General features: G+C 52.4%; 3 protein-coding genes across 3 annotated transcripts; all 3 read left to right on the top strand.

Moving 5' to 3' along the window:
- Positions 1-6,815: 6,815 nt before the first annotated feature.
- On the top strand, positions 6,816-11,420 carry JKF63_00529 (uncharacterized protein; the record flags this gene model as incomplete). Its single annotated transcript, XM_067896580.1, has 1 exon — positions 6,816-11,420. One exon carries the CDS (start codon positions 6,816-6,818, stop codon positions 11,418-11,420), a length of 4,605 nt encoding a protein of 1,534 aa, XP_067752737.1.
- A 711-nt stretch (positions 11,421-12,131) lies between these two features.
- JKF63_00528 (uncharacterized protein) lies at positions 12,132-14,078 on the top strand (the record flags this gene model as incomplete). The annotated part of the gene is made up of 1 exon (XM_067896579.1): positions 12,132-14,078. One exon carries the CDS (start codon positions 12,132-12,134, stop codon positions 14,076-14,078), a length of 1,947 nt encoding a protein of 648 aa, XP_067752736.1.
- Positions 14,079-16,792: 2,714 nt separating this feature from the next.
- JKF63_00527 (uncharacterized protein) lies at positions 16,793-19,120 on the top strand (the record flags this gene model as incomplete). The annotated part of the gene is made up of 1 exon (XM_067896578.1): positions 16,793-19,120. One exon carries the CDS (start codon positions 16,793-16,795, stop codon positions 19,118-19,120), a length of 2,328 nt encoding a protein of 775 aa, XP_067752735.1.
- Positions 19,121-26,002: the final 6,882 nt, after the last annotated feature.

The following is a 26,002-nucleotide window of genomic DNA, read 5'->3' as shown; positions in this document are numbered from 1 at the left end:
TGCTTCTCAGACATGCACACAAAGGCGCGGGCGGTCATGAAACGCGTGCTCGGCCTCGACCGCAGGGGCGGTGCAGCTGAGGTGCAATAGCGGCATGGGTGGGTGCATTGCGGCTGATGTATGGCTCGGCTCTTTGTGGATTGATTCGTATCATAGAGTGGCATCCCATGAGTTTTTTTTTGAATTTTGTTTCGTTGCTCTCTTTTCGCTGACTTTCCGTGCTGCACGTGCTGGGGCTTTGGCGTCGTCTTGATGAGATATACGTAGGGGTTTACGGTTGGTTCCGTATAGGTGGTTGTGTTGCGTTACGTAGAGCATCCCCCCTTTTGTGATGTTTTTTTCGGAGGGGTGGAAGCAAAGAGCCGCGTTTTGCAGAACGTACGCTCATAACCCCATGACAGAAATGCCTTTATGTGGTACCAAAAAAGGGCGCGAGCCGTGAGGTCAGGGAAGATCGGGTCGGTTTTGTTTGCCGTGACTCTGAGCTATAATGACTGTTTTGCATGTTTCCTGTGCACAGACCACCTAGCCCCAATAAAGTAGTGAAGACATGTGCAAAAGGTGGGATGTAATTGCCGTGGATTGAAAGCAAAGAGCTCTACCCTTCCACCACCAATACGTCTCTTCTCATGGGATCTGCCCCTCCCCCCCCCTTCCCCCCTTCCCCCCCTCTCTCTCCACTACTCTCCCTCCCCCGATTTTTCCTCCCTTTCTGGTTTGTGGCATCGTTTACTGGCATCTCCCTTTTTTTTTCCATACGCTCCTCCCCCCCGCGCGTGCACACACACACACACACACACAAACACACAAACTGGCTCACACTATCCTGCTCACTTGCATAACGACAATAATAAAGTCAAGATTTCTTCCTCCCTTGTAAAAAAAGAAAACCTTATCCATATACAGACTTGTTTTATCTGATTTGTTTCACGTTATTGTGTGTGTGTGCGTGTGTTTGTCTTTTCGTCTCGATCTCCTCTTCCTGCCCCTTTCTACTAAACCACAACACCCGAACACACACACACACACACGCACACACACACAAAACTACCACACACGCATATTTGTTACGTTGGAACCTCAGCGAGTGGGTTGCGATTCACAACACCGCTTCTCTGTCACTTGTGTCCGATTGGCTTTGTTACTACATCGTTTGCGCCCCCTCTTCCTCCCTCCTCTTTTTTTTTTCTTCCGAGGGGAGGCAAGAGGAAGGGAGAGGGGTGGGGTGGAGAGCCCAGTTAAAAATACATATATACATTTTTTTGGTGGTTTTCTTCCAACGCCCCTCGAATTTGTTTTTCCCCACTTGCTCTCCCACACTTCCAGAGGAAACGGTGTGTGTCTCCGCCCTTGTCCCAGAGAGGGGGAGAGAAGAAAGGGAAAAGGAGGAGGAGGGAGTTTACATCGGCATCGGCCACAGGTCAGGGGCACAGCGATCCATTTGGTGTGCCCGCTCACTTAACGGTGCGTTCACTCACCTCCGGTAACGCGAACAACGGGCGCGTACACCAAATTTGCAGACACATGCACACACTGTGGGCATGTTGAGACCTCCCGACTCATCGACTCTACTTATCCACATCTCACTAATTTGTGTTCGTGGCTGCGTGCTGTTTCTCCCCCTCGTTCTGCTTTGCGTGTAAAACGGCACTTTTTAAATTTGATTTTTTCTGTCCACGAGTCTCTTTGCTTCTTGGGTGTATCGCATTCTGTCTGCCTGTGTGTGTGTGTGTGTGTGTCTGCGCCCGTTACAGGTCTTCTCATTGTCTTTTTTGTGTGTGCGCCTCTTCTTGTCCCCCCCCTCCTCCCCCGATCCCATCGTACGATCAACTTTCTCTCTCTTGTTTTCATCATTTGGTTTTTCACATCCTCATCAACAATTGGTTATTCCTTACGCCCCCCTCTCTCTTCCCGCTTACTCTTTCGTCTTCTGTGTGTGTGTGTGTGCTTTCTGCGCTCGTTGTTGGACATCTGTCTTGGGTACTGTGCGAGTACTTCGTGGCCGCGTGGACGCCATCTTGGTCTCCTCCGGCTTCTGCTCCCTTTTACCTGTCCGTCTCATTCGTTGTTCCTTTTTGCCTCAGCTCTTTTTTTTTCATTTGTGTTGCATTCCTGCGGCTGTCTTGTCTCCCTTTGTGTGTGCTCTCGGTATATGTTATAAAAGTGTGGTGTTCTTTTGGTTTTTTGTCTACTTGTGTCTCTCCCCCCCTTTTTTTCTATATACATATACATATATTCTCCCCCACTTGTTCATCTGATCGAATACAGATAAAAAGTATATATTTTTGTACAATTTATTTTGGGCCTTCGCGTCAAGCACTTATCCCCCGCGTTCTCAGAGTTCTTCTTCTGCTTTGCCACCGCTGTTCTCGTCGCTGTTTTTTTTTTTTTGGTTCTCCTCCCCCCCTCATCCCCTCATCCCCTCTTCCCTTCTCCCCCCTCAAAGAAGGAAAACAGCCCACGTTTTCGGAACCCGCGCGCTGAATTTCTCCCTTCTGTTCATCTTTTGTTTTTTTTTCCGTTTTTGTGCGCTGTTTTGTGCCCAAGACGTTTTATACGCCAGTGAGTGTCAACATATCATCTCATAGCGGTCTTTTGATAACGTGTGTGTGTGTGAAGCGCTCATTTTTTGAGGGGGGAGGGGGGGGGGGGAAAGACTGGCAACACGATTAGCGTTCTATAAACGCACTACAAAAAAAAAACAAGAACCACTCCAGATTTGCTGTTCTCCTCTCTTTTTTTTCCTCCCTTTTCTATGCACCGAATCCTCTTTCTATTCTGGCTCAATTGTTGCTCTTGTTTCTGCAGCTGCGTCCCTCTCTACCCTTTCGCTGTCGCTACTGTTTAACATCTGCTTAGTCCCCCTCCTCCACTTCTTTTGTGTAACTTCTGCAGCACTTGCCGCGCTGAAAGTTTTTTTCTTTTTGTTTGCATTCGCTTTCCCCCTCGTTCCTACTTCTCTGTGTGTTGTGTGCGCCTCCACATTGGCCCCATCTTTTTGCTCATCTGCCCTCCTACTATTGTCCTCCCCCCCCCCTCCTCCTCCTCCCTTCCCCTGCGGCTGCCCTAGTCTGAACGCGTCCCCTGGTCTTCAACTGCCTCCCCTCCCCCACGTCCACGGCTTTTTTGTTTTTTTGTGTGTGTGTACTGTCGCACTTTGGTCATCACTTATCATTCTGTGAAATCCTCTGCCGGTTCACTGAGGCGGCAGAAGAAGTGCACACGGTGGGGGCTCAGACTGGAACGCTTCACACACACAGAGGCTGGGGGACGAGGTCAAGACACGAGAGTCACCCTCACCTCACCTCCCCCCCTTTTGTGGTGGTTGTAGGTTGTTGAACCGGGGATAACGCACGTGAGCCGAACAAAGCAAGGCTGCTCTTTTGTCCCGACTCCCTTCGTTGTTTTTCTTAAATTAGGCCTTTCTTTCTTTTTTTTTTACTGTCCCCGTGTTCTTGTACTCTATCGTCTATTCTCTTCCCCCCCTCCCCTTTCATCTGCTTCCCTCCCCCCCCCGCCCCCTCTTCCTCCTCTTCCAATTATTAAAGACGACGACTACGAAGATTTTTTTTTTCGACCTCCACTTTAGGTCCTCTTCCTCCTCCTCCTCCTCTCTCTCGCTGTCGCCCTCTTTTTCTTCTTTCTCTCCTGGTCTTTCCAACGCCCCCTTTTTTGTTGTTTTTGTCCTATTCACTCGCCCCCCTCCCCTCCCCTCCCTTTCACAACACAACTTATGTGCGCGGACACAGAGCGCACTATTCGTTGTTCCCATCTTCGCTCATTGCCTGGAGATTCTGCACTCGCCGTGCGCGCTATTGTGTTCCTATCCATCTTTTAAACTTCTTCGTTTTTGGTGTATCCTTCTCCTCCCTGTTAACGACTTCTATTTTCCCGAACACGTATATATACATGTATGCGTGTGTGTGTGTGTGTATTGATCGGTCTTCTGTTCCTGTTCACTTGGCCGTCTTCTCCCCTCCCCTCCCCTCCCCATCTTCGTGTCATTGTCTGGTGTGAACGAAACGATAACGACTACACAAAAGACATCTTGTCTGGACCCTCTCTTTCTTTTTTCCCTCCTCTTCCGATCCCCCCCCTCTTTCCTCTCTTCTCTCTCTCTCATTCATTAGTTGTTGTGGATCTGTTCCTTTTTTTTTTGCAGACCACTCCGTTTTTTTTTTTTTTTGGGGGGGGGGGGGGCATCTTGATTTTTTCACATCTTCTGTTATTTGGTGTGTTTTTCGACTCCCGTTGCGGGGTGTGCCGCTCACCACCAACGTCCATCCCACCATTACCATCATCACCCCTCTCTTTTTTTTTTCGCTCTCTTTCTCTATAATTCCATCGATCTGCTCAGTGACACCGCTACTGGGCCACGCGGTCACCCTCACCCCGAATTAAAAAAAAACAGGCGAAGTAGTAGTCTCAACGTTAGCAGCAGCGAAGGCCACGAGTGGCACACCTTTACGTTTTCCTCTCTATATATAGATATACCTATATATATACATATATCTATATATCTATATATATACGTGTGTGTGTGTTTGTGTGTGTGCCTGCTGACAAATACACGGAAGACAACAAAAAAACAAAGCGAGCCCATTGAAACACTAACAGCCATCAAAAGGGGGGGGGGTAGAGTGAGCCGGCTCCGAGCAGTGATACCCAACGAAGAAGCAAACGGAAGATATTTGAAGAAAGAAGGATACTCAGGGGAGGAGGGGGAGGACAAATAGCACGAAGAAGGCAAAGATTTAGAGTGTGTCACACCGACCGGAGGTGGTGTCAGTGGCTGACGGCGCTAAGCCCCACTTTTTACTTTTTTTTGGGGGGTGTGTACACTTGCAAAAGATACCGTTGAAATAAAAAGTGGTCGAGGGGCGTGAAAAGCAGTACGCTACGCAAGGACCCGCACAAAAAAGGGGGTGGGGAGAGAGAAAGAACAACATTACAGTTTTTTTTGTAGTTGTTGTCGAGCTTTACCCCCCCCCCCCTTTTTTTTTGAACCGCCACAGGACACTTCAAAGAATACAGGTTCACTCGTAAGGTAAAAGCCTTTCTCTCCTGTATCACAAATCTTCGTTCGCACGCGCATTTTGAGATGAGAGAAACCGTTCACTTGAGTCAAACCGCGTTTTTTTACTCGATCTTTATCACATTCGGCATACGGCTGAGGGGGGGGGGTACCAACGCTGTCGACTGTCGACTGTTGCATTAGCACTGTCACTTTTATTTTCGTTGGTATTTCAGGTGTTCACTGCTTTCACCATCTTACTTCGCCTTTTTCCAATTTCTGTATTTGAAGAAGGGGAGGGGGGCGGGGGAACGCACACACACGCACCCAGACAGCTCTGCAGCTTAGTTCTCCCTCTTTTTTTCTTTGCGGCTCGGTGTACAATTTGTTTCTCTCTCCTTGAGCTTTTGTCGCTGAAAAAAAAAACCAAAGCCGCCCGGCTTCACCTCCCCCCTCCCCTACACATTTTGTTTCACTTTTTTCTTGTTCTCTGTACTACGTTTAGTTGACGCCAGGTGTGTGTATTTTGTTTTTCCTAGTTTGTATAGGCTGACCCCTTTTCCCATTTGCGACTGTTTTTTGTTTCAGGCTCTTCTCGCTTGCTTCACCACTTCTCTGTTTCGCATTCGTTTCACTTTTTTTTTTTTGGAGGGGCGGCAGCGGGGGTCTCTTGGCGTTTCACGACGTGCTTTGCCCTCCTTATGCATCCTTCTCATATTTGCTCTTGTCGCATTTTTCGTACCCACTTCAACCCCCGTACTCCCGCTTGCTCGTATCGCGAAGTGGCTGCCTTTTCGGGATACGATTACTATTGGGCTTCCTGTACACCTTCTTTTGGTCTGCTGCAGGTCTTTGTAGCTGACGTTTTTCATACCTCCACCCTCCCCCCACCCTCCCCCCACACTCTTTTTACTTTTCTTCGGTGTGGGTCGTAACTTATTCGAATACTTGACAAGATTTCCTTTCAACAGTTGGTGTCTTGAATTGTGTCGATTTTTTTGTATTTTTGCATTCAATTATCCCCCCCAGCCCCCCTGTCCACCTCTCTGTTTATTATTATTATATCCATCTGTATAATTATTCTCACCTCTGTTCATCGTGTTTTGTTTCGCGGTTCACTAGCCGCGGCTCTAATTTGAAGACAAGAAAAAAGAAAAGGCGGGGTGGGGGGCCGCATTCGTTTCCCTACGCTTTTAAGTGTTGTAAAAAACAACAAGAGAGGCATTTTTCTTCCCAGCCGACACGGTCAGACTGTGCGAATATAAATATAGGCGTATAAAGGCTCTGCTTTGGTCCCTCTGCGTGTTCGCCTTGGCGCGCAAGATCAGACAAGCCGTTCGTCGCCTCCTCCTCTTCCTCCTTCTTTGTCAGCCCTGTGTGTATTCCTATTTGGTGTTACTTTTAAACAAATTTAACTCTATTTATTTAAAGTTTTTCTCTTCCTCCCTCTGGGTTGTGTGTGCGTGTGTCGTCTGTATTTCGTGCTCACATTTCAGGGCAACGGTAGAAAAGTTGCCACAGGAAAGACCATCATACAGAGGACAAACAAACGAACAGTGTGCAGAAGCCTGTCAAGGTTGGAGAGGGAGGGTGAAGGGGGGAGAGGAGCTAGACAAAGAGAACACCTCGAGGCCACCTATCTGCTCACCTCTACGGTTGCCCTCCCCCTTTTTTTTCTCTCTCCCCGCAACGGCCGACATTTATTTTTTATAATTTTCTTTTTTTTTGTGTGTGTGTGTGTGTGTGTGTGTGATCGTCTTGTCCCTCATTGGAGGGCCGAAAAAAAAGAGAGAATCGAACGATGTCCACGCAGTGGGCAAATTCCGTTACTCGTTGTTCAAACCGTGCATTCGATCCACCGCAAGCGTTCACTACGGCACCAGCGACGAGCCGCGCCAAAGTAAGTCCATCTGGGAAGCCATTCCCCCACGACGAAGGAGAGGGCTCCAGTCTCGATACAGCATCTACGGCACGCACAAGGGAAACGTCGTCGTCGTCCTCGTCTAAACAGTCCGCACCCTTGACGGCTGCCAGCCCCACTGCGTGCATCGTGGAGTCTTTGCTGAACAGCGGTGTCGTCAGCCATCGAATGAACGACGGTGGCAACATAGGCGACGCGGTGCAGGTGAAACAGCACGCGCGTCTCTCTCCCCGTTCTGGTGCTTCGATCCGGCGTAGGCAAGAGTCCTCTCCTGCCTCACCACCTGCTGCGTCGTCATTGCCGCTAGCTCCCCCTGCACATGACTCCACCGCTCCTGAATCCTATATCCCGATGGGATCGCGTCGCGCACACGCTCACGGACACGGACGCAGTCACCGCGAGGGCGGCGGCGGCGGCGGCAGCAGCAGCAGTCGCCCGAACGCAGGCATTGGCATTAGTGGTGCAGAGGATGTCGAGGACCAGGCCAGCATCCGCAGTGAGCAATCAGGGCAGGCAAGGCAAGCCGACCGTGGCACTCCAGGTGTGACAAGCCTCTCTACAGACACTTTGAGCTCCCAGCAGCAGCAGCAGCAGCAGCAGCAGCGCCCTGGCAAGTGCCATAGTTCGTCCCAAACCGAGTCATCCTTCAGTAGCAGTCAAATCGGCAGCTTATCCCTCAACTGTGGTGATGCGACACCACGGATTGCAGTTGGTGGCAGTGGTGGGGGTGGTCACGGTGGTGGTCGCCACCGGCGTAGCACGTCGGTGGCCGGCGGGGAAGGCGGCTCTCCTTCGTACTCGCGTCATCTTCAACCACCGACGAATCACAGCCACGTAAATCTGTTTGTGCGGGATCTGCCGCTGGAGCTGAACGAAGACAAACTGCGAGCGCTGTTTTCTCCCTTCGGTGACATTGTCAACTCTGCGATCATGCGAAACATCCACACTGGTGTGAGTCTCGGCACAGCCTTTGTGCGGTTTGCCAAGCACGAGGAGGCGATGCGGGCCATGGAAGCCTTTGCTGGTGGCCGGGCAGTGACGGGGTCGAGGCGGGTGACGGTCCAGTGGGCCCGCCGCGAGCACGATAAGGCCCCCTCCGGGGATGAACGGCGCAAAATGCGAAAGCTGTTTATTCGCAATGTACCAAAAGACGTAACACAGGAGATGCTCGTGGCTCTCTTCATCCAGTTCGGCCCCGTCAAGTCGGTCAGCACCCATCGCGACACAGCAGCCGCAAACGCCGTTTCGCAGCCAAGTGGCGGCGGTGTCTCCGGTGCAACGGAGGCGGACCCTACATCTCAGGCTGGACACGAGAGCGCCGTCGCAGGGTCCAGCATCGAGGATCGCCGTATTGCGTTTGTGACATTTGAGTTGGAGGGCGTGGCGGAGCAGGCGACTGCGGCTGTTCACAACACGATGCCGTTCCCGTCGTGCCAAGGCATCCCACTTATGGTGAAGTTGGCGGAGGACACACCTGTGCGGGGAAATGCCCTTGTCGCCACCAGCAACAGCAACAGCAGCAACACGAGAGCAAACAACGTGAGTGCCAACGAAAATGGTGCTCACCCACCTCGCCAGGGCAGCGTGGGTGCTCACCACCCTGTCATTATTCTTAACATTCCCAGCAGTCATACACCCGCGTGGTCTGACTTGCCTAGAAGCGATTCTCTCGCTACTCCGTCGGCCTCTCTACCTGCTGCACAGCTGCACAGCAGCTCTGCGATCGCGATGTCACCCAGCGTCGCACGCGATGCGCTGCTTACGTGGAATGGGGCACTAGGTCTTGGTGCCAGCCGCAGTCCCTCTCATGTCCCGCAGGACTCCAGCGTCGCCCCAGCGCTGTCCCCGCCGCACTTTTTTACTGGAACGGTGTGGCCTGCTGCCTCGCCGAACAGCAGCCCGCCATACACCGCTCTCACATCAATGCAAGGTAACTCGCTGATGCTCACCTATCCGGGGAGGTCAGCTGGTAGCACCCATGCACCGCGACAGCCCCCTCCTCATGGTCTCACTACACTCTTGGCGCCGCCAACGTCTGCGTCAGCTACAACGATGATTCCGCAGCACCTACGGAGCGGCAGTGTTGTGGACGCTAGGCGCAACTTCCCACAAACACTTGACAGCAGAGGATGCGTGAGTGCCAGCAGCGGCTCGTACAATGTTCAGGTGCTGAGCAGTGGTTTAGCAGACCTCATCGGCGTAGCTGGCAGCGAGTACGTGGCCAGCCTCCCGGCCCCCTTGTACGATGCGCAGGAGCTTTACGCGATGCTGCAACAGTATGGCAGCAGCCTCCCACTTGCAAGCGGTGCCAGTGCGTTCTCTTTCCTGCCAGGTGGGTCTTCTGTACTCGTGCAGGGTGCGGGTGACCAAGCACACGCGGACTGCGCTAACAACAATACAGCGAGCACCAGCGTGTTTGCTTATCAGACTTTAGGCGACTACAGCGATGCCGTGCAGTGCGGTGATATGGCTAGGTCGCCGCCGCTGCCGCCACTGCAGGCTCCCACGACTGAACCTCCTAGCGTTTTATCTTTCCAGCAGCTTCAGTCAAAAGCCTTGACGCTTCCGCAGCCTCGCTCGAGTGCGACGCAACAGTCGCAGCCCGCGCAGGGCGAGCTTGACGGTAGCTGTAACTTGGACGGCGGGCAGACTCCAGTGCTTTTCCAGATTCTCCCACAGCCACGCAGCCACGTGAACACCAGCACCACCGCGTCGCCCAGCAGATCTTCTACCGGCGCCACACTCTCCCCCTTTTCCACTACTTGTCGGCGCGCCAACGCGGTGCCGTCAGACGACTGTCCGCTTTCGTTCTCAGTGACGCCACAGAACCATGTATCCAGGCTTTCGCCGCCTAACCTCGGTGCATCCTTCGCGAGCGGTAGCGGCGGCATGGACCCCAGGAACAAAAAAGCATGCAGCCGCGGTGTTGCGGTGGAGGCGGAGGGCGGTAGAGTCATTGGTGCCTTGACCTTGCGCCATGGCCCGCGCGCAACTTCTTCGTCCACGCACCACGCTATTCTTAGCGAGGCCAGTGATGTGAGGGGGAGTAGCGGTTGCGTGGGCAGCGCTGGCACCGCCACTGGGCCGCTACGTGCTGTGGTCAATGCGGAGCTCGCTGTGTCATCTGCCAGCAATAGCACTGGCAGCGTCAAACCCTTCCAAGTCACAGGCGGCATCCATGGCTCCAGCAGTGCGACTTGCCACAACGTCCGGAGTAGAATGAACCCGCGCGGCAGCTCGACAGTGAAACGCACAACGAATCCCACAACACAGTGGGCAAGGTTGCCAGTGCTATCAGGCCACCCGCCCACACCGCAGCCGTCGTCACAGCGCTCCTATTCTGAGCAGGCTCAGTCCGCCGCGGCAGAGGTGGTTCCCTCAACTTTTACAACGGCGCCGTTGATGGCGGCAGTGGCGCAAATATTTCCGACCGACGATGCTTCGTTGCCTGCTGGTGATTTGACTTCTTTCAACAACGGCAGGTATGTGTCAGAGGATATATGCGCAGCAAAACCAAACTACAGAACTCTTCACGCGGGTGAAGTAGCACACACAATGAGCGACGGCGGCACACCATTCTGTAGCGCGGCCAGTAACTCTTTTTGCAACAACCACAACCGCAACGCAGATGTGAACAAACATAGTGATAGCGCCACTGGATTGATGCGGCCGCACTACGATGCCGCTGTTCCGGCCACGATCGACACCACCGGCGACGCATTTTCACCGTTTCGCAGAGGGACCCAGTCCGCTGACGGAAAGCCCCACTCCGTCTCGCTGGGCGGTGTCGGTCCCCTTGACGACTGTGTGGTCTTACAATGGAATATCCCGTCGGCCGAGATGAGTGTGGCCAGCGGTATTACTGGGGTGTCAAGCGTCGCTGGAACCGCGGATCAGACGGTGCTGCCCGTCACCGACGCTGGGCGTCCGAAGGAGCTCACAAAGTTATTTGAGCTGATGGCTATGCGGTCACAGTCGCACGCGCAGCATTCGACTGCATTCGCAGACACCCCAACAGGCTCCTCTCTCTCAAACAACTCATCACAGCCGGATGCAAGCGCTTACTGGGGTGCCGAGCAGTTTCGGAATCCGTCAGGGGTCGCCTTGGGTGGTGGGGGCGACACGGTCGCGGCAGCCTACCGAGCGCTGTCTGCGACTCCCTCGACACCGAAAGATCTGAGCCGCCGCAGAGGCTCAAGGGCATTACCAGGAGCGATCGCCCCGCCAGTTATGCACTTTACCCCCTCTGATGACGACGACGACGACGGGCAAGCATGCTGGGGGGTGCACTCCAACTTCAACTTCGACCTTGGTGGGCTACTCGGGCCCGTCGTTGAGTCAAAAAGGGGAGGCGGAGTTGGCGACAGTCGGGGCGACAGCGGAAGCAGCCACGACGGTGTCAATCATGTTCGCCACACACAGCAGCTGTGCAGCGAGATGGACAACCTGTACAGCTTCATAAGCTACGACGACGCCTCTTATTGATAGCAAGGGGGGGGGGAGAGGGCAAGTCAGTACGTCTCCATGTTGAGGGGTGGGTGGTACACACCCTTCGCTTCTTACGCAGACTCGCTATCACACAGAAACGAGAAAGTCGCTCATGAGGGAGGGAGGGCGTAGGCCCTTGAGTGGTTTCTCGGTTATCCCCTCCCCCCCTCCAGCATGTCTCACCCGGCTCCCACAGTCTATTGGTGTGCGCGTGCGTGCGTGCGTGCATCTCTCTTTTTCGCTTTTATGGCGGACATCGCCGACCTCGGTTGTACCGACGTACTGCACACACAACACACACCTCTCATGAATAATCACGGAGTTTGCCCCCCCCCAAAAAATAGAGAAGAGTGGACGTACGAAAAATACGTCTAATTCACAGCGACGGGTACATACACAACCGTACATGAGATCAACACGGAGTCGAAGCATTGGGAGTGCTCTAAATGCATGCCCATGCGCTGGAAGCTTTGCCGATTCAGCAGTGAACTGTGTAATCCCCGTGTTTTGGTGCTGCGATGATTTCTGCAGCGCCCTAACTCATCGGCACGCTATTTCCCGGCCTGACCTTCTCCCTCCCTCCCTCCCTCTCCCCCCCCCCCCACACACACACACACACACGAACAAGAAAATTGACCATCCTCACACCCAAACCCACCCACCCACCCACACACACAGCTACACCAGCCTACTCAGCGTGACAGAGGGATGCCGCGCATAAAGAAACCCCGCAATAAGGGCACCACGTACAAGCTGGTGCCTCGCTCCTATGGAGAAAGTAATGGCGAGGACCAGGGCCCTTTGTGGGTGAGCGAGGCAGAGTTCTATCGCCAACACCAGAGCGCAGCTGCTCCACAAGAAGACGACAATGCAGCTCGGCGTCAATTCAATATGTACGCCGTCGCCGCGAACGCCGAATTCAACGATGAGCGCCGGCGGGGTCGCCGTCTCGAAGGCGAGGACGAAGCCGGTGGGGTGTATGACGACTACGAGGAGCATGTAGAGGGGGGAGAGTATGAGGGCGAATACAACGGCGAGGAAGAAGAGGAGGGCGAATGGATCGAAGGGGACTGGGAGGAGGAGGAGGAAGAGGAGGAGGCAGAGGTTTCACATCCTCAAGAGCCACTCCAGAAAGCCGAGATGTCGCCCAGCTCTGCTCCACCTCCCGCGTTAGTGTCTAGCTATCCTTCGGCGGCTGCCGCTTCTCCGAGCGACGTAGTTGTTGAAGAAGAAGAGCAAGAGGAAAAGCTCTTCGATGATGAGGTAGAGTGCGAGGTCACGGACGACTTTCTGCGCCAGCTCGTCTTTGGCGGCGGCGGCGTTGGTGAGGGTGACGAAAGCGGCAGCGACTCCATGGTGGACGGCGATGACTGGGACGCGTTGGACGATGGGGATGCCGAGATGTGGCGGTTGCTGACAGACGAGGAGAAGGCAGCCATCAAGGCCTCACGCCAACGGGGTACGGCACGGCGACGCCGCGTCGCTGCAGCCGTGGATGGTGAAGAGGGTGGGCTAAGCCGCACTCACGCGGCCGATGGAACGGTGTACCCTGTTCATGACACCAGCCAGCGGGCATTGGACCGGCAGTTCACGGAAATGATGCGCGAGTTCGATGCCGACGCGCGACTGAACGACGCCTACGTCGATGACCCACGTACGCATGGCGCGCTGCCCGTGGACAACTATATGACTGCTTTGGAAGAATTCGTGGCGGGCAGGGCTGGCGTGGACGTGGAGACGGCAGAGCCGCACAAAAACAAAGGCCTCATTCAGCAGCTGAAGTACCTCTCACACCACGTCGGCGCTTTCGACTCTGACGCACGCGGTGTGTACATGACGACAATCCTGCCGGAAAAGCAGCAGCGCTTCGTGGAGGAATTCCAGAAGGGTACGGAGGAGATCCGCCGAGCCGCGCGCATGCGTGTGACTCACTGCAACGCCGCGGTTAACGCGGGCGCAGTGGCGCCCTCATCAGACCCAGCGGCTTCCCCGGCCTTCGCCCCAAAGGAAGACAGCCCCTCTGAGGAGGAGGAGGAGGAGGGGCTTGTCGTCATGGAGGTGAAATCAAAGGCGGATCGACTGGACTGCGAGACTGCCGTCAGCGCGCACTCAACCTATCACAATCAGCCTAACGTGATTCAGGCCCCGCGTCGCTCGGCACAGGCCCGTCGGGTGAAGAGTACGCCAATATCGCGTCGCGATGGCGTATGGGCAGAGTCACATGCTGAGGGCAGCAGTCGCCAGCGTCAGGGCGGCACCGACACGCTCCCCACGACAGTGGCGAAAGGGAGCATCACTAGCCCAGGGGCTGCCCCGAGTAGCAGCACCGGTGGCGCTCCTGCCACAACCGACAGCCCCCTTGCCAGGAAGGGCACCAAGGTCGTACAAGTGCGTGAGTCGACATCTGACAGTGACAGCGAGGGGTATGCATGTGCGAACGGTGCGCAAGTAGGCAGTGATGTTTTACTCACAGTTCGTCGCAAGGACGAAACAAAGGAGGAAAAGAAGATGCGCCGGCAGGCTGTCAAGATTGCCCAGCGCGAGCGTCGGCAAGCGAAGAGTGCCCTCAAGCATACTTACAAGGAGGTTGAGGTGGAGGAGCTGAAGCGGTCGTCCACCTCCCAGGCAGCGCGTCGGACCGTTCATTTTATGTGAGGGAGAGTCAGCAGGGGGATCTCAGCAGACTTGTCGTGTATCCATGACCGCACTTGGCGCCAGGCAGGCGCGGGTACTTTTTTTTTGGTGCTTTGACGTGTAATGCGTTGTCTGAGCGCATCTTTTTCGTTTTGTTTTTGTTCTCGTCCTCCTTTTCACACCGTTCACCTTCTTTTTGTTCTCTACATCATTCCACAATGATGTTGACATCTATTTTTTTTTTTAAAAGGGGGAGAGTGCCTTTCGAACCACAGCAAACAAACAAACAAAAAAGAAATAACAGTAAACTAATCCAATGCTGCTTAAAAAAAAACATCAAAATCGGTGGTCATGGTGGTGGTGGTGGTTGGGGGGGGTGGGGGGGGAGAGAAGAAAGACACGAGAACTCAAGGCAGAAAAGGGTGTGGAGAGGCTTTCTACCTCCGGTGCATGTGTATATACATGTGTCTATACTTTTTCTTTTTGTGCTAACGGCGCCCCCCACCCCCTCTCTCGTCTGTAGTTCTCGTTGTTTCTCGTCTTGTTGTTGTCTTCAAGATTTACGTTTGCTCGCTCGGAGCCCACCTTCTTTTGATACGGAAAGAAGGCCATCAGACCTCTACACCTCATTTAAACACCGCGCACTAGAGACAGCATTCGTGCTTCAAATGGGTGGTGCAACCGACACGAGAAAAAAACATGGGAGTGGCGAGGGAGGCGGGGCATATCGATCCCGCTTATCCGTGCGCCTGTCTCGACGTATCGGTACTCATCGCGCTCTTTCACATGACGTCTTTCCTCTCCCTGCTTTAGCCACCTTCTTTCTCACCCCTTTCTGACTGCTCGACCGCTCCTCGACCTTGCCCCCCCCCCCTCACCCTCACCCTCACCCTTCCACACACACAACACACACACACACACACACACACACACAACCAGAGCTAATTTCCCCGCGATCACAACACCCCCACATGTGGTACACTACACATTCTGACTGACCTATCTCTTCGCAGCACTTCGCGCACAGCTCCTCTCCCTCTTTTTTTTTATTGAACAAGAAACAGAAAAAAAAACAGACAGTCTTTCGTTTTGGTTGTATTTGGCACGTCACAACGCCCCCCGCCCCCCCCGCCCCCCGAGCGAGGTAAACTGCCGGGTCTCCCCCACTTCCTCTGCTAAACACGCTTCGAAAGATCGACGCTGCCGCATCGCTTTGCATGGCTGAACAATAACCCAGCGGCTGTGGAAACAAAAAAGCAAAATAGAGAAACAGAGAAAGAAACGAGCAACAGTAACGAGGGCTCCGACACAAAAACGTTTCACTAGGCACATTACACAACGTAGAGAGTTTGCGTCGTTGTGTGAGGCACACTTTTTCTTCCTCTGTTCTGAACTCCGATTTTCTGTGACGCACGTACGCGGGCTCGCTCTTTGTGTGTGTGTGTGTTTTGCTGGTAAGGAAAGATCCGGTCTTATCACGAGCTCCCCCTCCTCTCTCTCGTGGACTCCCTCCCGCGGCGGTCTGTAACTCTGACCGTTTCCTTCCAGGTGTCGTGCTTTGAAGACGCAACTGATTTGCACTTCCTCCCGTTTGCTCTCGTACCCCCTGCCCCTACCCCTACCTGAAGGATATTAGTGTCTTTGGCCGCCGCCTTCCCCCCTCCACCCCCTTCTTACTTGCTCGAATCTATTCACTCTATCAGCAAGCGGCAAATCACTTAGGGAAACGGACACGGACGGAACAACGGGGGCGCGTCCAAAGAAGTTAGGGAACACATTTCGAGGCAACAACAACAACAGAAAAGAGGTCCTCACAAGGCACAGAGAGGTCAAACTTGCGAGGCGAAAACAAGACGAAGCGAGACCCGACCAAAGCAGAAAAAAAAAGCACAGGAGAGAATACAAAAGGAAGAAAACAACGACATAAAGTTTTGTGCGAGTGCGTGCAATTCGCTCAAACCCCGCCGTGTATTGAGCGTGTCCGCGCGCGCGCACGCGTTGTACCCCCTTTTTTTCCCTCCCTCTCCCTTTCCTTGCAGTGACTTTTCTATCCCCCCGTCTTTTCCTCAAAGTTTCGAGTTTTCCTCACGTGATATTTGTGCATACCCCCCGCTTCCGTTCTCTCTTTTTCTCTTCCCTTTACCCTCCCTCCATCCCCCCCCTCCCTCTCCCTCCCTCTCTCCCTCCCCCCTCGAACTTCTCCCTCTCGTGACTCTCTTCCATTACCTTATTTTTATTGTGTTCGTGTGTGTTATTCGTATTATTTTTCACCCTCTGTTTTTTTTTTCACCGGCCTCGTTTGTCTCTCTCCACGTTTTTTTTTTTCACACCTCCGCTATCATCACTTCTTTCTGTTATTTGTTCTTCTGTCTTCCCCCTTCTCGTTTTTTTTTCATCCCACTTTTTTACCTCCTATTTGGGTGCGTACTTCGTCTACAAATACGAGAGGCAACTCTCCACTTCCCCGCGTGTACGTACACACACACACACACACACACGCCGTTGTTGTCCCTCCCCTCTTTCTCTTCCTTTGTTCCTCGGCCATTTCGTGTTTATTTGAGACTTTCGCCTCTTTGCTTCACTCATATACATATATATATATTTATACATATATTTCTACCTGTCCACCTGCGTTGTAACGTGTTCGTGTGAGTGCGTGAGTACTTCCTGCTCGCCCTTGTCTGGTCCCTCACCGTGTCCCCCCCTTTTTTCCGTCAAGCGCCACCGTGTCAAAGATGGCAGAGAATACTGTCACGAAACATGGCGCCGGAAGCATGGCGTCGCAGACGCACAGCCCGTGTAACTCCTTTTCTTCTACCAACCAGGTTACGACCCGCATACCATCAGCAGGCCTGACAAACTCTTCCTGTTCGGAGCGTCCGATGAGTGAATCCAGCGGCGGAGCTTTGGCTCCAATGCAGATCTCTGGCAACGTGGCTGACTTCCAGAACTTTCTGGATGACCCCAGCAATTGGGAGTGGGCAGTGAACACATTTCCTCTGGAACCGGGTCGCAGCGATCGCAACATATTTGTCTCGAAGCTCCCACCCACCTTCAAGGATGTCGATCTACACGCGATGTTCGAGAACTTCGGTCGCGTTGTATCCGCAAAGGTAATGCTCAACGTGAAGACCGGTGTTTCCAAGGAGACCGGGTTTGTCCAGTTCGAAGGCCACAGGGACGCCTTGCGTGCCCGTGCTTTCCTGCGCCTCCGCCCAACATCCTCGCCCACTACACCTACAATGCCAGAGGTGGTAACGCAGTGGGCTCAGAACAAGCACGATGGCGGTCTTTACGGCGAGCGGTGCCAGCAGGTGCGCAAGCTCTTCATTCGGAATTTGCCGGCCAGCATCACACAGGCGGAGATGAAGCTGTTCGTCAGTCGATTTGGAGACGTGAGCGACATTTCGCTTCACAGTGACACGTATGACCCTTCATCCGGTTTCTCCGCCGGACGAGGGCGGCGCTTGAAGCAGGCACCCTCGGAAGGCTCTGAGGGGCAACAGGTAGAGGCGTCCAGCTTTCCGTCTGGGGATCATGAGACCATCATCTGCTTTGTTACCTTCGCCGACCCCGGGGCGGCGATGCGGGCGTGCCGAGCGATTCACAACACGACACCGTTCGACAGCTGCAACTGGGTGCCACTGATGGCTAAGCTAGCGGAGGATAACAGCTCTCGAAGTGCCCGGCGTCACCACAACGCAGCGGCTGCCAATGCAGATGCTGCTTCGTGGGTCCCGTGTGCATCCCTGCGCGAGGGCACCAGCACATACAGCGGCACTGAGCCCACATCCCTCGCGGGCGCGGGCGGACATGACCACGACAGTCACCAGTCTCAGGTGTCGGCGCCACAGCGGTGCAGCAGAGCTCTCAACCACCCCCCGCGACCAACCCTGCCACCGGTCCTGTCAGCGAAGTGCTTGAACGCCAACGTATCGCCTAAGCCGGACAGTCTGTCGTCAACGCCGCCGTACTCTGCGTGGAGTTCGGTGCACTTGGGATACGACATCCCGGCACCAAGGCGGACTTTGCAGCAGCCCAGTGTTGCCGTATCCCCCACGGCCCCGTTGCCTCCTGCCTCGAATGCAACACCCTGTTCGCCATCCGTCTTATCCTCGACCATGTCACCATTGGCTCCACAGCAAAGCCGAGCAGCGCCAACCTTCACTGCGGCTGCGAGGCAGTCAAAGCAGATGCACGTTCGGCGCGTGCTGCAGCCCCAGGCGTTCTCCATGGATGCGAGAGAAATCAGTGCGCCCTGCGTGACGATCCCGGGTACCACCATGTCTGCTCCAACTTCGCCCTACCACGCCGCTGGCTCCTTTGGGCAGACGCTGTCTCGCCACGTTGCGGACGCCTCATTCCACAGAGCACACCTCTGCCGCAGCCCCCCACCCGTGTCAGCGATAAGGGGCCACCCAAACACCTTCTCCACCCCTGTGCATACCACGCACGTCCAGGCGAAGCCGTGTGGGCCGCATTCCTTGTCCATGGACCACGACGGCGCTTCTTGTTGTGCCCACCACCTGAGCTCTGACTTGCATGTGGGGTACAACTGCGGAGGCCCCACAGGTGCGTACGACCCTCACATCGATCCCATTCCGTCCGCGGCATCCTCAGAGGCCTTCCAAGAGTACGCCAGCAGATCTGCCAGCGGTGAGTGCAACGCGTACCAGGCTGGCGATGCCCAATACAGTGTGGTCCCAGCCGGGAAGGTGCGCTTGGAGCACCAGAGATTGACGGCTGTCTCTGCCGCTGCTCTAGCAGCCCCTCTCAGGGCGTCTTATCCCTTGCCTGGAGTCGCGTATAGTGTAGAGCAGGCGAGCATGGACACAGAGGGCTGGCCGGCTGTGGATGCGGGCACCCAAGCAGCAGGTTGGACGGATGACTCGCAACACAGGGCAATCCCCGCGGCCATGTGGCGGTGCGCGCAGTACCCCCAGACTATGGTCGTAAACAGCGCCTGTCAGTACACCACGTTGAGCAGGGGCTCCTCGGGGCCGGTGCGGTACCGTAACAACCCGTACAGTATGCGCCTCATCCACACCCGAGCGCAGTATTGAGCCACCACGCACGTGAATGGCTTGAGGTTCTCTGAGTAAGCGGTTGTATTACGATATGTGTATATATATATATAAAAAGAAACAACAAAAAAGGGGGTTTTATTATAGAGAGGGAAGAAAAAAAGACGTGGCCTTTTACTGCTCTTCCCTCTACTCACACCGAACCTTCTCTTTTCGTAAACTCTGCAGATCCGAACCTTTCTTCTTTCAAGGTGCACATTTCTTTTCTCAATTCGAAATATGCATGAATGACTTTGCAGCACACCTCATTTCCATAGTGAGTGGGTGGGGGACCCGCATGCATATAAATATGTATATATATATGTGTGTGTGTGCGTATCTGCGTTGGTGTGTGTGTTCATGTGTACCTACGGGCTGCTTTCCCCCTTTTTTTTTACTTTTTCTTTTTTTTTCACTCCATTGCTGCTGTTGCCGTTTTTTTTTGCCTCTACCGTGATGTATACATGTTATCCTTTACTATTTTTATTATATTCCGCGTATTCTTGTTTCATATACATATATACATATATACACATGTATTTATTGGCTTGTAATTATTTTAATTTTTTAAAGTTATTTTTGAAGTCTCTCCCCTCCCTCCCAAAGAAATATTAAACAAATATGAAAAACGAACCATCTCGTGTCTCGTGCAGCTTCCTCCTCCGAACAGTCTTGTGTGAAATGTGTGCTCTCTTCATAGGGAGGGTTTTTGTGCACATGGGAACGCCATCGCTAAGCAGCTCTCCTTCATCCCCTTATCATGACCTCAGCCGCTCCGCGACGCTGTGGTCTCACGAATATCACCTTTTTTTTTTGTTTCTCATTGCCCCGCGTGTTTTTTTCGTTTTGCTAGTTTTGGCTGTTAGCCCACTATTTTCTTCGCTTTTTTCCCTTTCACGTTCAAATTCTAGTTGCAGCCGCGTAGGTGCAGCCATTGTGACTTTAGCTCGTTCCATTGTGTGTCTCTTGCACCTGCGAATCGATGTCTGTGTGCAGGTGCATGGCGCGGCTTGCTTCACAAGCCGCAATGAAAGCGTACTTTGAGCACCCTAACAGTGTCCGAGGATGAAGAATAGTGGGGAGAAGGCGAGTGCAAGTGTGGTTGACAGTGTGACAGTGGAGGGGAGAAGGCACAACTTGTAGAAAAACAAAAGTCGGGTGTCGTTGATCTGTCTTCGTCCCCCTCCTTGTCCCGGACTGTTCTGCCGGTATAACACATGTGACCCACGATCTTCGACTGCACCTTCATGAACATACCCACGTATATATATGTATATATATGTACATGTATGTCTGTTGGTGTCTGCGCGAGTGTGTAAGCAAGTCCGCTTATAGCTCAGGGTGCCCGCTCTCTTTTCTGGGCCTCCTGTTTGTGTGTTGAGCAGTTTTGTGGCCTGCATATTTTTGTCGTTTATGCATACCCCCGCCCCCCGCCCCCCGCTCACACCCACCCGCACTCTGCCACTCCTTCACCCACGTCGTTTCTTCTTCGCATATTTTTTTTCTTCCACTACGGACTTCACGGCACCTCGTTTTAGCGTCATCTCTTATTTTTGGGGAGGCTCTTCCCCCCCCCCTCCCTCCCTCCCTCCCTTATCCCCTTTTTCTCCTCCCTTCCACTTCTCCCGTCTTAATATTTTGCTCTTTTCTCTGTCGTCTGACCAATGGGTCTTTCAAGTGCTTTGCAGTAGTGCATCCCTTCTTTTTTTGCGTGTTTTTTCTCCCCCACTCTCTTTTTGTTACGAGTCTTTTTTTTTTTTGCAGGTTTGTAGTTTTACGTGCGTTTGCTTCTGTATGCTTGTAATGCCCCTCACTCCCTTCCCTCCCTTCCACCCCAGTTGCATTTCCCAGACGAGGGATGGGCGAGTGACAGGCGGAGGGGGCAGTGAGAGACGCAGCAAAGCGTCCTTGTAGATTTTTTTTATTATGCCGTGTGTATTTCTTCGTCGGTTTCCTTTGCTCTCTCTTCTTGTCCCCCCACCCGGTCAGGGAGATGCCAGGTGCCCACCATCCACGTACACCGCATAGGCTCGCACGTGTTTTGTTGGAGGTTTTTTTTTCGGTGTGTTTGCATCATACACTCACACTCTCCCCCCTTCCCCCTCCCCCCCCCTGTGTGCTTGCGTGCGTGAGAACGACAGGCCCTTTCCCAACTCTCTTCCTCTTGTGCTGATACGCGCGTTTCTTTTGTTTTTAGTGCACGTTGCTCACGATGTGGTGCTCCTCTTCACTTTATTTTTGTTTTGGCCTACTTCGATTATGTACTGTTACGAAATGTTTTGTTAGTTACGTTGTATCTCTTCCCCCCCCCCTCTCCCCCTCTCCCCCTCTCCCCCTTCCCCTCCCACCGTGCAGCCTCGTGTCTTTTTTTCGCTCATGTGCGCGCACGCAATACATTTCCCGTTGTTTTGAGCTCCCACTTTTTTCTCTTTTTTTTTGGAAGGGGGCAGGGGGCTCCTCCAATCCCCCCCGTCCCTTATTCGTTTCTCTTTTTTTTTTAATCGTTTGTTGCGCGTTCGCGGGCATTTGTGTGTGTGTGTGTGTGAGCCTCTCTGTTCTTTTTCTGTTGCAGTTCAACGGGTGAACCATCCAATGAAGGATTTGTTCGGTAGTGCTGGCCAGCTTAGAGTGACGGGATGCGGGCGAGACTCTGTCCCCCTGTCTCTTTTCTCAACTCAACTCTAGCAGGATCATTCGTTTCTATCTTTTTTTTTGTTAATATATACATTTTCGATCCCCTGGTCTTATTCACCACTACTGTGTTCTTCTCTTTCCATCTTGTGCTGTTTGCACCTCACCATTGCCCTGCCCAGCCATGGCCTCCTTTCAACACACACACACACACACACACATATATATTTATGTTTAATTCTTTGGCTTAGATGGGCCTGCTATTTCGCCCGTCTCTTTTTTTTTTTTGCTTGTTTGTGTGCTCATGTATGTGCCGTCACGGATCAAAAAGAAACATCTCCCTTCCTATATATATATATATATATATATAGACACACGATGACGTCACTGCGCCTGTCTCACCCATGGTTTGTCATACGCCTTGACTAGTTACTTTTGTGTTGTCTCAACCCCTTCTTTTTTTTGTGTTCATGTTTTTTTTTTTTAAATTCGCGCTTTGCTTGTTCGCATTCTAGTGAAACAGTATGTGCAGACAAGCACGCACACATACACGCTCAAGAGAAATGTGTTTATATATGTATATTCGCATCTTTCTCTCTCCTCTGCATTTCCCTTGCTGTTTCCCTGGGGGTGGGGTGGGGGGGGGGGCAGAGGAGGAGGAAAAGGGGGGTTGGGTCGCGTATCACACAGAAAGCGTGGGTTTTTTTTTGGCTTTGTCTCGGTGATCCCCCCCTCCTGCGCTTCGTCCTCCCCCCTCACTCGAGGTCTCCTCCTTCCCACATTTGCATTTCACCCCTTCTTTTTTGTTTGTGGTTTACCTTTCACGATCATCTTTTCATTCCCACTCCTATTTCTAATGCATTTTTGTAGTTTATATGATCCTAAGCTTTTCTTTGAACCCACTGTGTGTCGATCTCCGCTCGTCTCTCTCTCTCTCTCTGTGTTTGCGTGTCTCCTTTATCAAATGTGATGCACGACTGGGAATTTGTGTTTTGTGAATACGACCCTCGCATTACTTCTCCTCTGTTATTCTTCCAAAAAAAAATAAATTGTTCTTTCCTGTGCGCTGGTGAGTATACCTTCACCACCAACCCACCCACCCCCCCTCCTCGTGTTATCTTTCTTAATGCCTCTGTGTGTGTGGATGTGAGTACTCTTCCCGCGTCACTCTCCCCCCCCCCTCCCCTCTATGCGGCGGCGCGTGCTCGTTCATGCGTGCGCCTTTTCGTTTGGTGACATGAGTGCCTCACTTGCTCCGATGTGTGACTCTGAACAAGTGTTTTACCCCCCCCTTTTTTTTTAGATTTATCTAACCCCTGTCGAAGTGTCTATCTGCGCTTGATGCCCACTGTGGTCCTTCCGCCCCCCGCCCCCTCCCCCTCCATCTTGGGATGTATACATATATATATATATATATTGAAATATATATACGGCCCCCCTCCGGGTGCTTTGATATCTCCCTCCTCCTCTGAACAGTGCGTTTTTTTTTCTCTCTTCCATCTTTCCTTCGTGGGTTGTGTGCGCCATGCGAATATATGTGTGCATAAACAACGGCGGTGGACTCAAAAGAATTTCCTTTTGCTCAATCAACACTGTGTAGTTTTTGTTTTTTCTTTTTCGTTGTATTTTATGTATACTTGTTTTTATGTTCAGGAGTCGGCCCTCTCTTTTTCAAAATACGTTTTTCTGTTTGATTTCCCATGACGTTATTTTATATTGATTGCCTATGGGTGCCCCCTTGTTGCACCTCACCACATCATCTCCCTCTTTTTTTTCCCCTACACAGAGTGGTATGTGGGTGATCTCATCATTGCTTACCCCCCCCCCCTCCCGTACCCGGCTGCTTCATCTGCGTCATGAGGCAACTACCCTGGTGCTTGCAGATGGTACACACTCGCACTATACCTGGCGAAGCCACAGATGCACATACACATGAGTGTATATATGTGTTTCCATTTTTACTTCTTCTGCTGTTTGTCTTTACCCTTCCTCTCTTTTCTCGATGCGACTATACCGTAGTTTGCCTGCGTGTGTGGACGCCTATTTTTTTTTTGTCTCCCCATGCTTTCCCAGGTGTATCTCCTCCTGCTCTTTACCGTTCAGTTTTTTTTTTCGTTATGCCTTCACGATTTTTTTGTCCAGATGAATGGAGGCAACGAGTGTTTGTAGCGACGCCCCTTTCATTCTTCCTCTTGATAAATCTCTGCATAAGTGGCTCCTGTACCTCTATGTGTGTTCATACGTGTGTCATCTATAGCACCGCACACATATGCTGAGTAGGGAGCGAAGAAGAAGGCATAGGAGAATGAAAGAAAAGGGGAGGAGGGCTACGAAGGAGACACCTGCCCTGCTCCCCCCCCTGCACACACAGATGGAGAAATTCTGTTTTTTTCCCCCTTTGGTGTTCATTCTTTGTGCATCTCTGCATGGGGGGGTGTCTGTGTGGTGGTGAATGCTGAAGTTGGGAATGGGGGTGGGGTGGGGTGTCGGACCTGTCATGCGTGTCTGTAAGCTTGGTCCTCATCACATTTTATTTTGTTCGTGGTGCTGTTCTATTATTTTTTTGTCCTCGAGCGTCCCCGCGTCTCTCTCTCTCTGGTACCCCCCTCCCACACGAAAAGAAGCACGAATTGGCGATGGGATGTGAACGTCGTTATTGACACCTTCAATACACATGCATGCATGCACAGAAAAAAGCAAAGCGCACCCACTCCTGTGCACACGAACACAAAGAGAGCAGACCACACGCCCCCTCCCCCTCAATTGCTTTACCCCCCTACACGTCGGGGGCACTGTACGACTACGTAGGGGGAGGGCGTAGTGTACGCGCTACGGTTCCTCCCGCCCCCCTTTCTCAGATTCCCTGGTTCTCTTCCTTCGTCCCCACACTTATGTACTTCTTTTTAAATTTTGCAGTATCGCCATCTCCCCGATCTCCCCCCCCCCGAAAGAGCCGTATATATCTGCACATGTGTTCATCTTCGTCGATCTACACGCGCATAATGTGCATGTAAATGTATCAATATATGCTTGAACTTTTCTCCGCTCACAGGTTATTGTTTTCTTCCTTCTACGCTCTCCAGGTATCTTTGTTTCTTTCCTCTGGCATGTCTTTCTTTTTTTCTCGCGCGCGCTCAACGATTCCTCCTCCTCTCACGGATGTGGTGGGTGAGTCTCTGTTTCTCTGTTTCTCTGTTTTTCTGTTTTTTTGTTGTTTATCGCTTCATTCGTTTTTGGTGCCTTTATGTACGCATTGTATTCTTTCATTAAAATAGTCTTCCGTTTCACTTCTTTTTTGTTTGACTGTATCGTACACTGTCTTGATACCGCGCATACACACCATGTGGAAAGAAAGGCCAACCATGTGGATACTCATCCAAAACGCGCATGGGCGCACCTGCTGCCTCCCCTCCTCTTCCATCTTTTTTTTTCTTCTCCCTGTTTCCCCTTCGTGTAATTCTCTGCGTCTGGAGAAAGAAAGGGCGGGGGGAGGGTAGAGGGGGAGGGGGGGGGGGAGACAGAACGTGTGTTCATTACAATGCGTCTATCAAACAAGCCCTGTATATATATATGTATATGTATTTTTACCCCAGATTCCCCCCCCCCCAGATTTGTCTGGACGTGCGTCCTTTGGTACGGCGGTTGATTTAGATGTGCACGTATTAGGATACATTATATACATATGTGTGTGTGTGTGTGTCTACTTTCATTTCCCCTTTTTTTGGCTGTGCTCCCTTCCCACTTTCGCCCCAGGAAGCTCTCTTTTTTTTTTTTCGTTGGTGCATTTGTCGACGCGTGCGCCTCCGCGCGCGTGATAGTGTGTAGCAAAAAATATGTGGTGCTTTTTTCCCCCCCTCCCCCTCCATCTCCCTCGACAATTGGCATAAAAGCGAACTCTACTCTTTCACTGAGATCATTTTTTTTTGTTCATACTTGCCTCCTTCTTTTCTTCTTCCCCTTCCTCCCCTCCACTTCGCCGTAACTCTGCATCCCTTCATTTTGCGTGTTTTCTATGCATATTTCTCTGTTTCCCCCCCCCCTGCCTATTGCCCCTCTTTCCTTCCCCTTCCCACCACCCTGTGAAGGCTGTCTTGTTGGTGAAAAGGCCCACCACAAGGGGGGAGGGGAGGGGAGGTGACGTGTTCGTATTTTCCCCTGGTAGACAGCTGCAGCCATTCGGCAAAAGCCGTTTGAATTGATCGAAGGCACGTATGGCTAAGTAAAAAAAAAACCGGTCTTTTAAAACGTTAT

The sequence above is a fragment of the Porcisia hertigi genome, chromosome 36 (assembly GCF_017918235.1).
Source record: "Porcisia hertigi strain C119 chromosome 36, whole genome shotgun sequence".
Taxonomy (NCBI): domain Eukaryota; phylum Euglenozoa; class Kinetoplastea; order Trypanosomatida; family Trypanosomatidae; genus Porcisia; species Porcisia hertigi.
The sequence above is the reverse complement of the archived record's forward strand: the minus strand, read 5'-3'. Positions and strand labels throughout refer to the sequence as shown.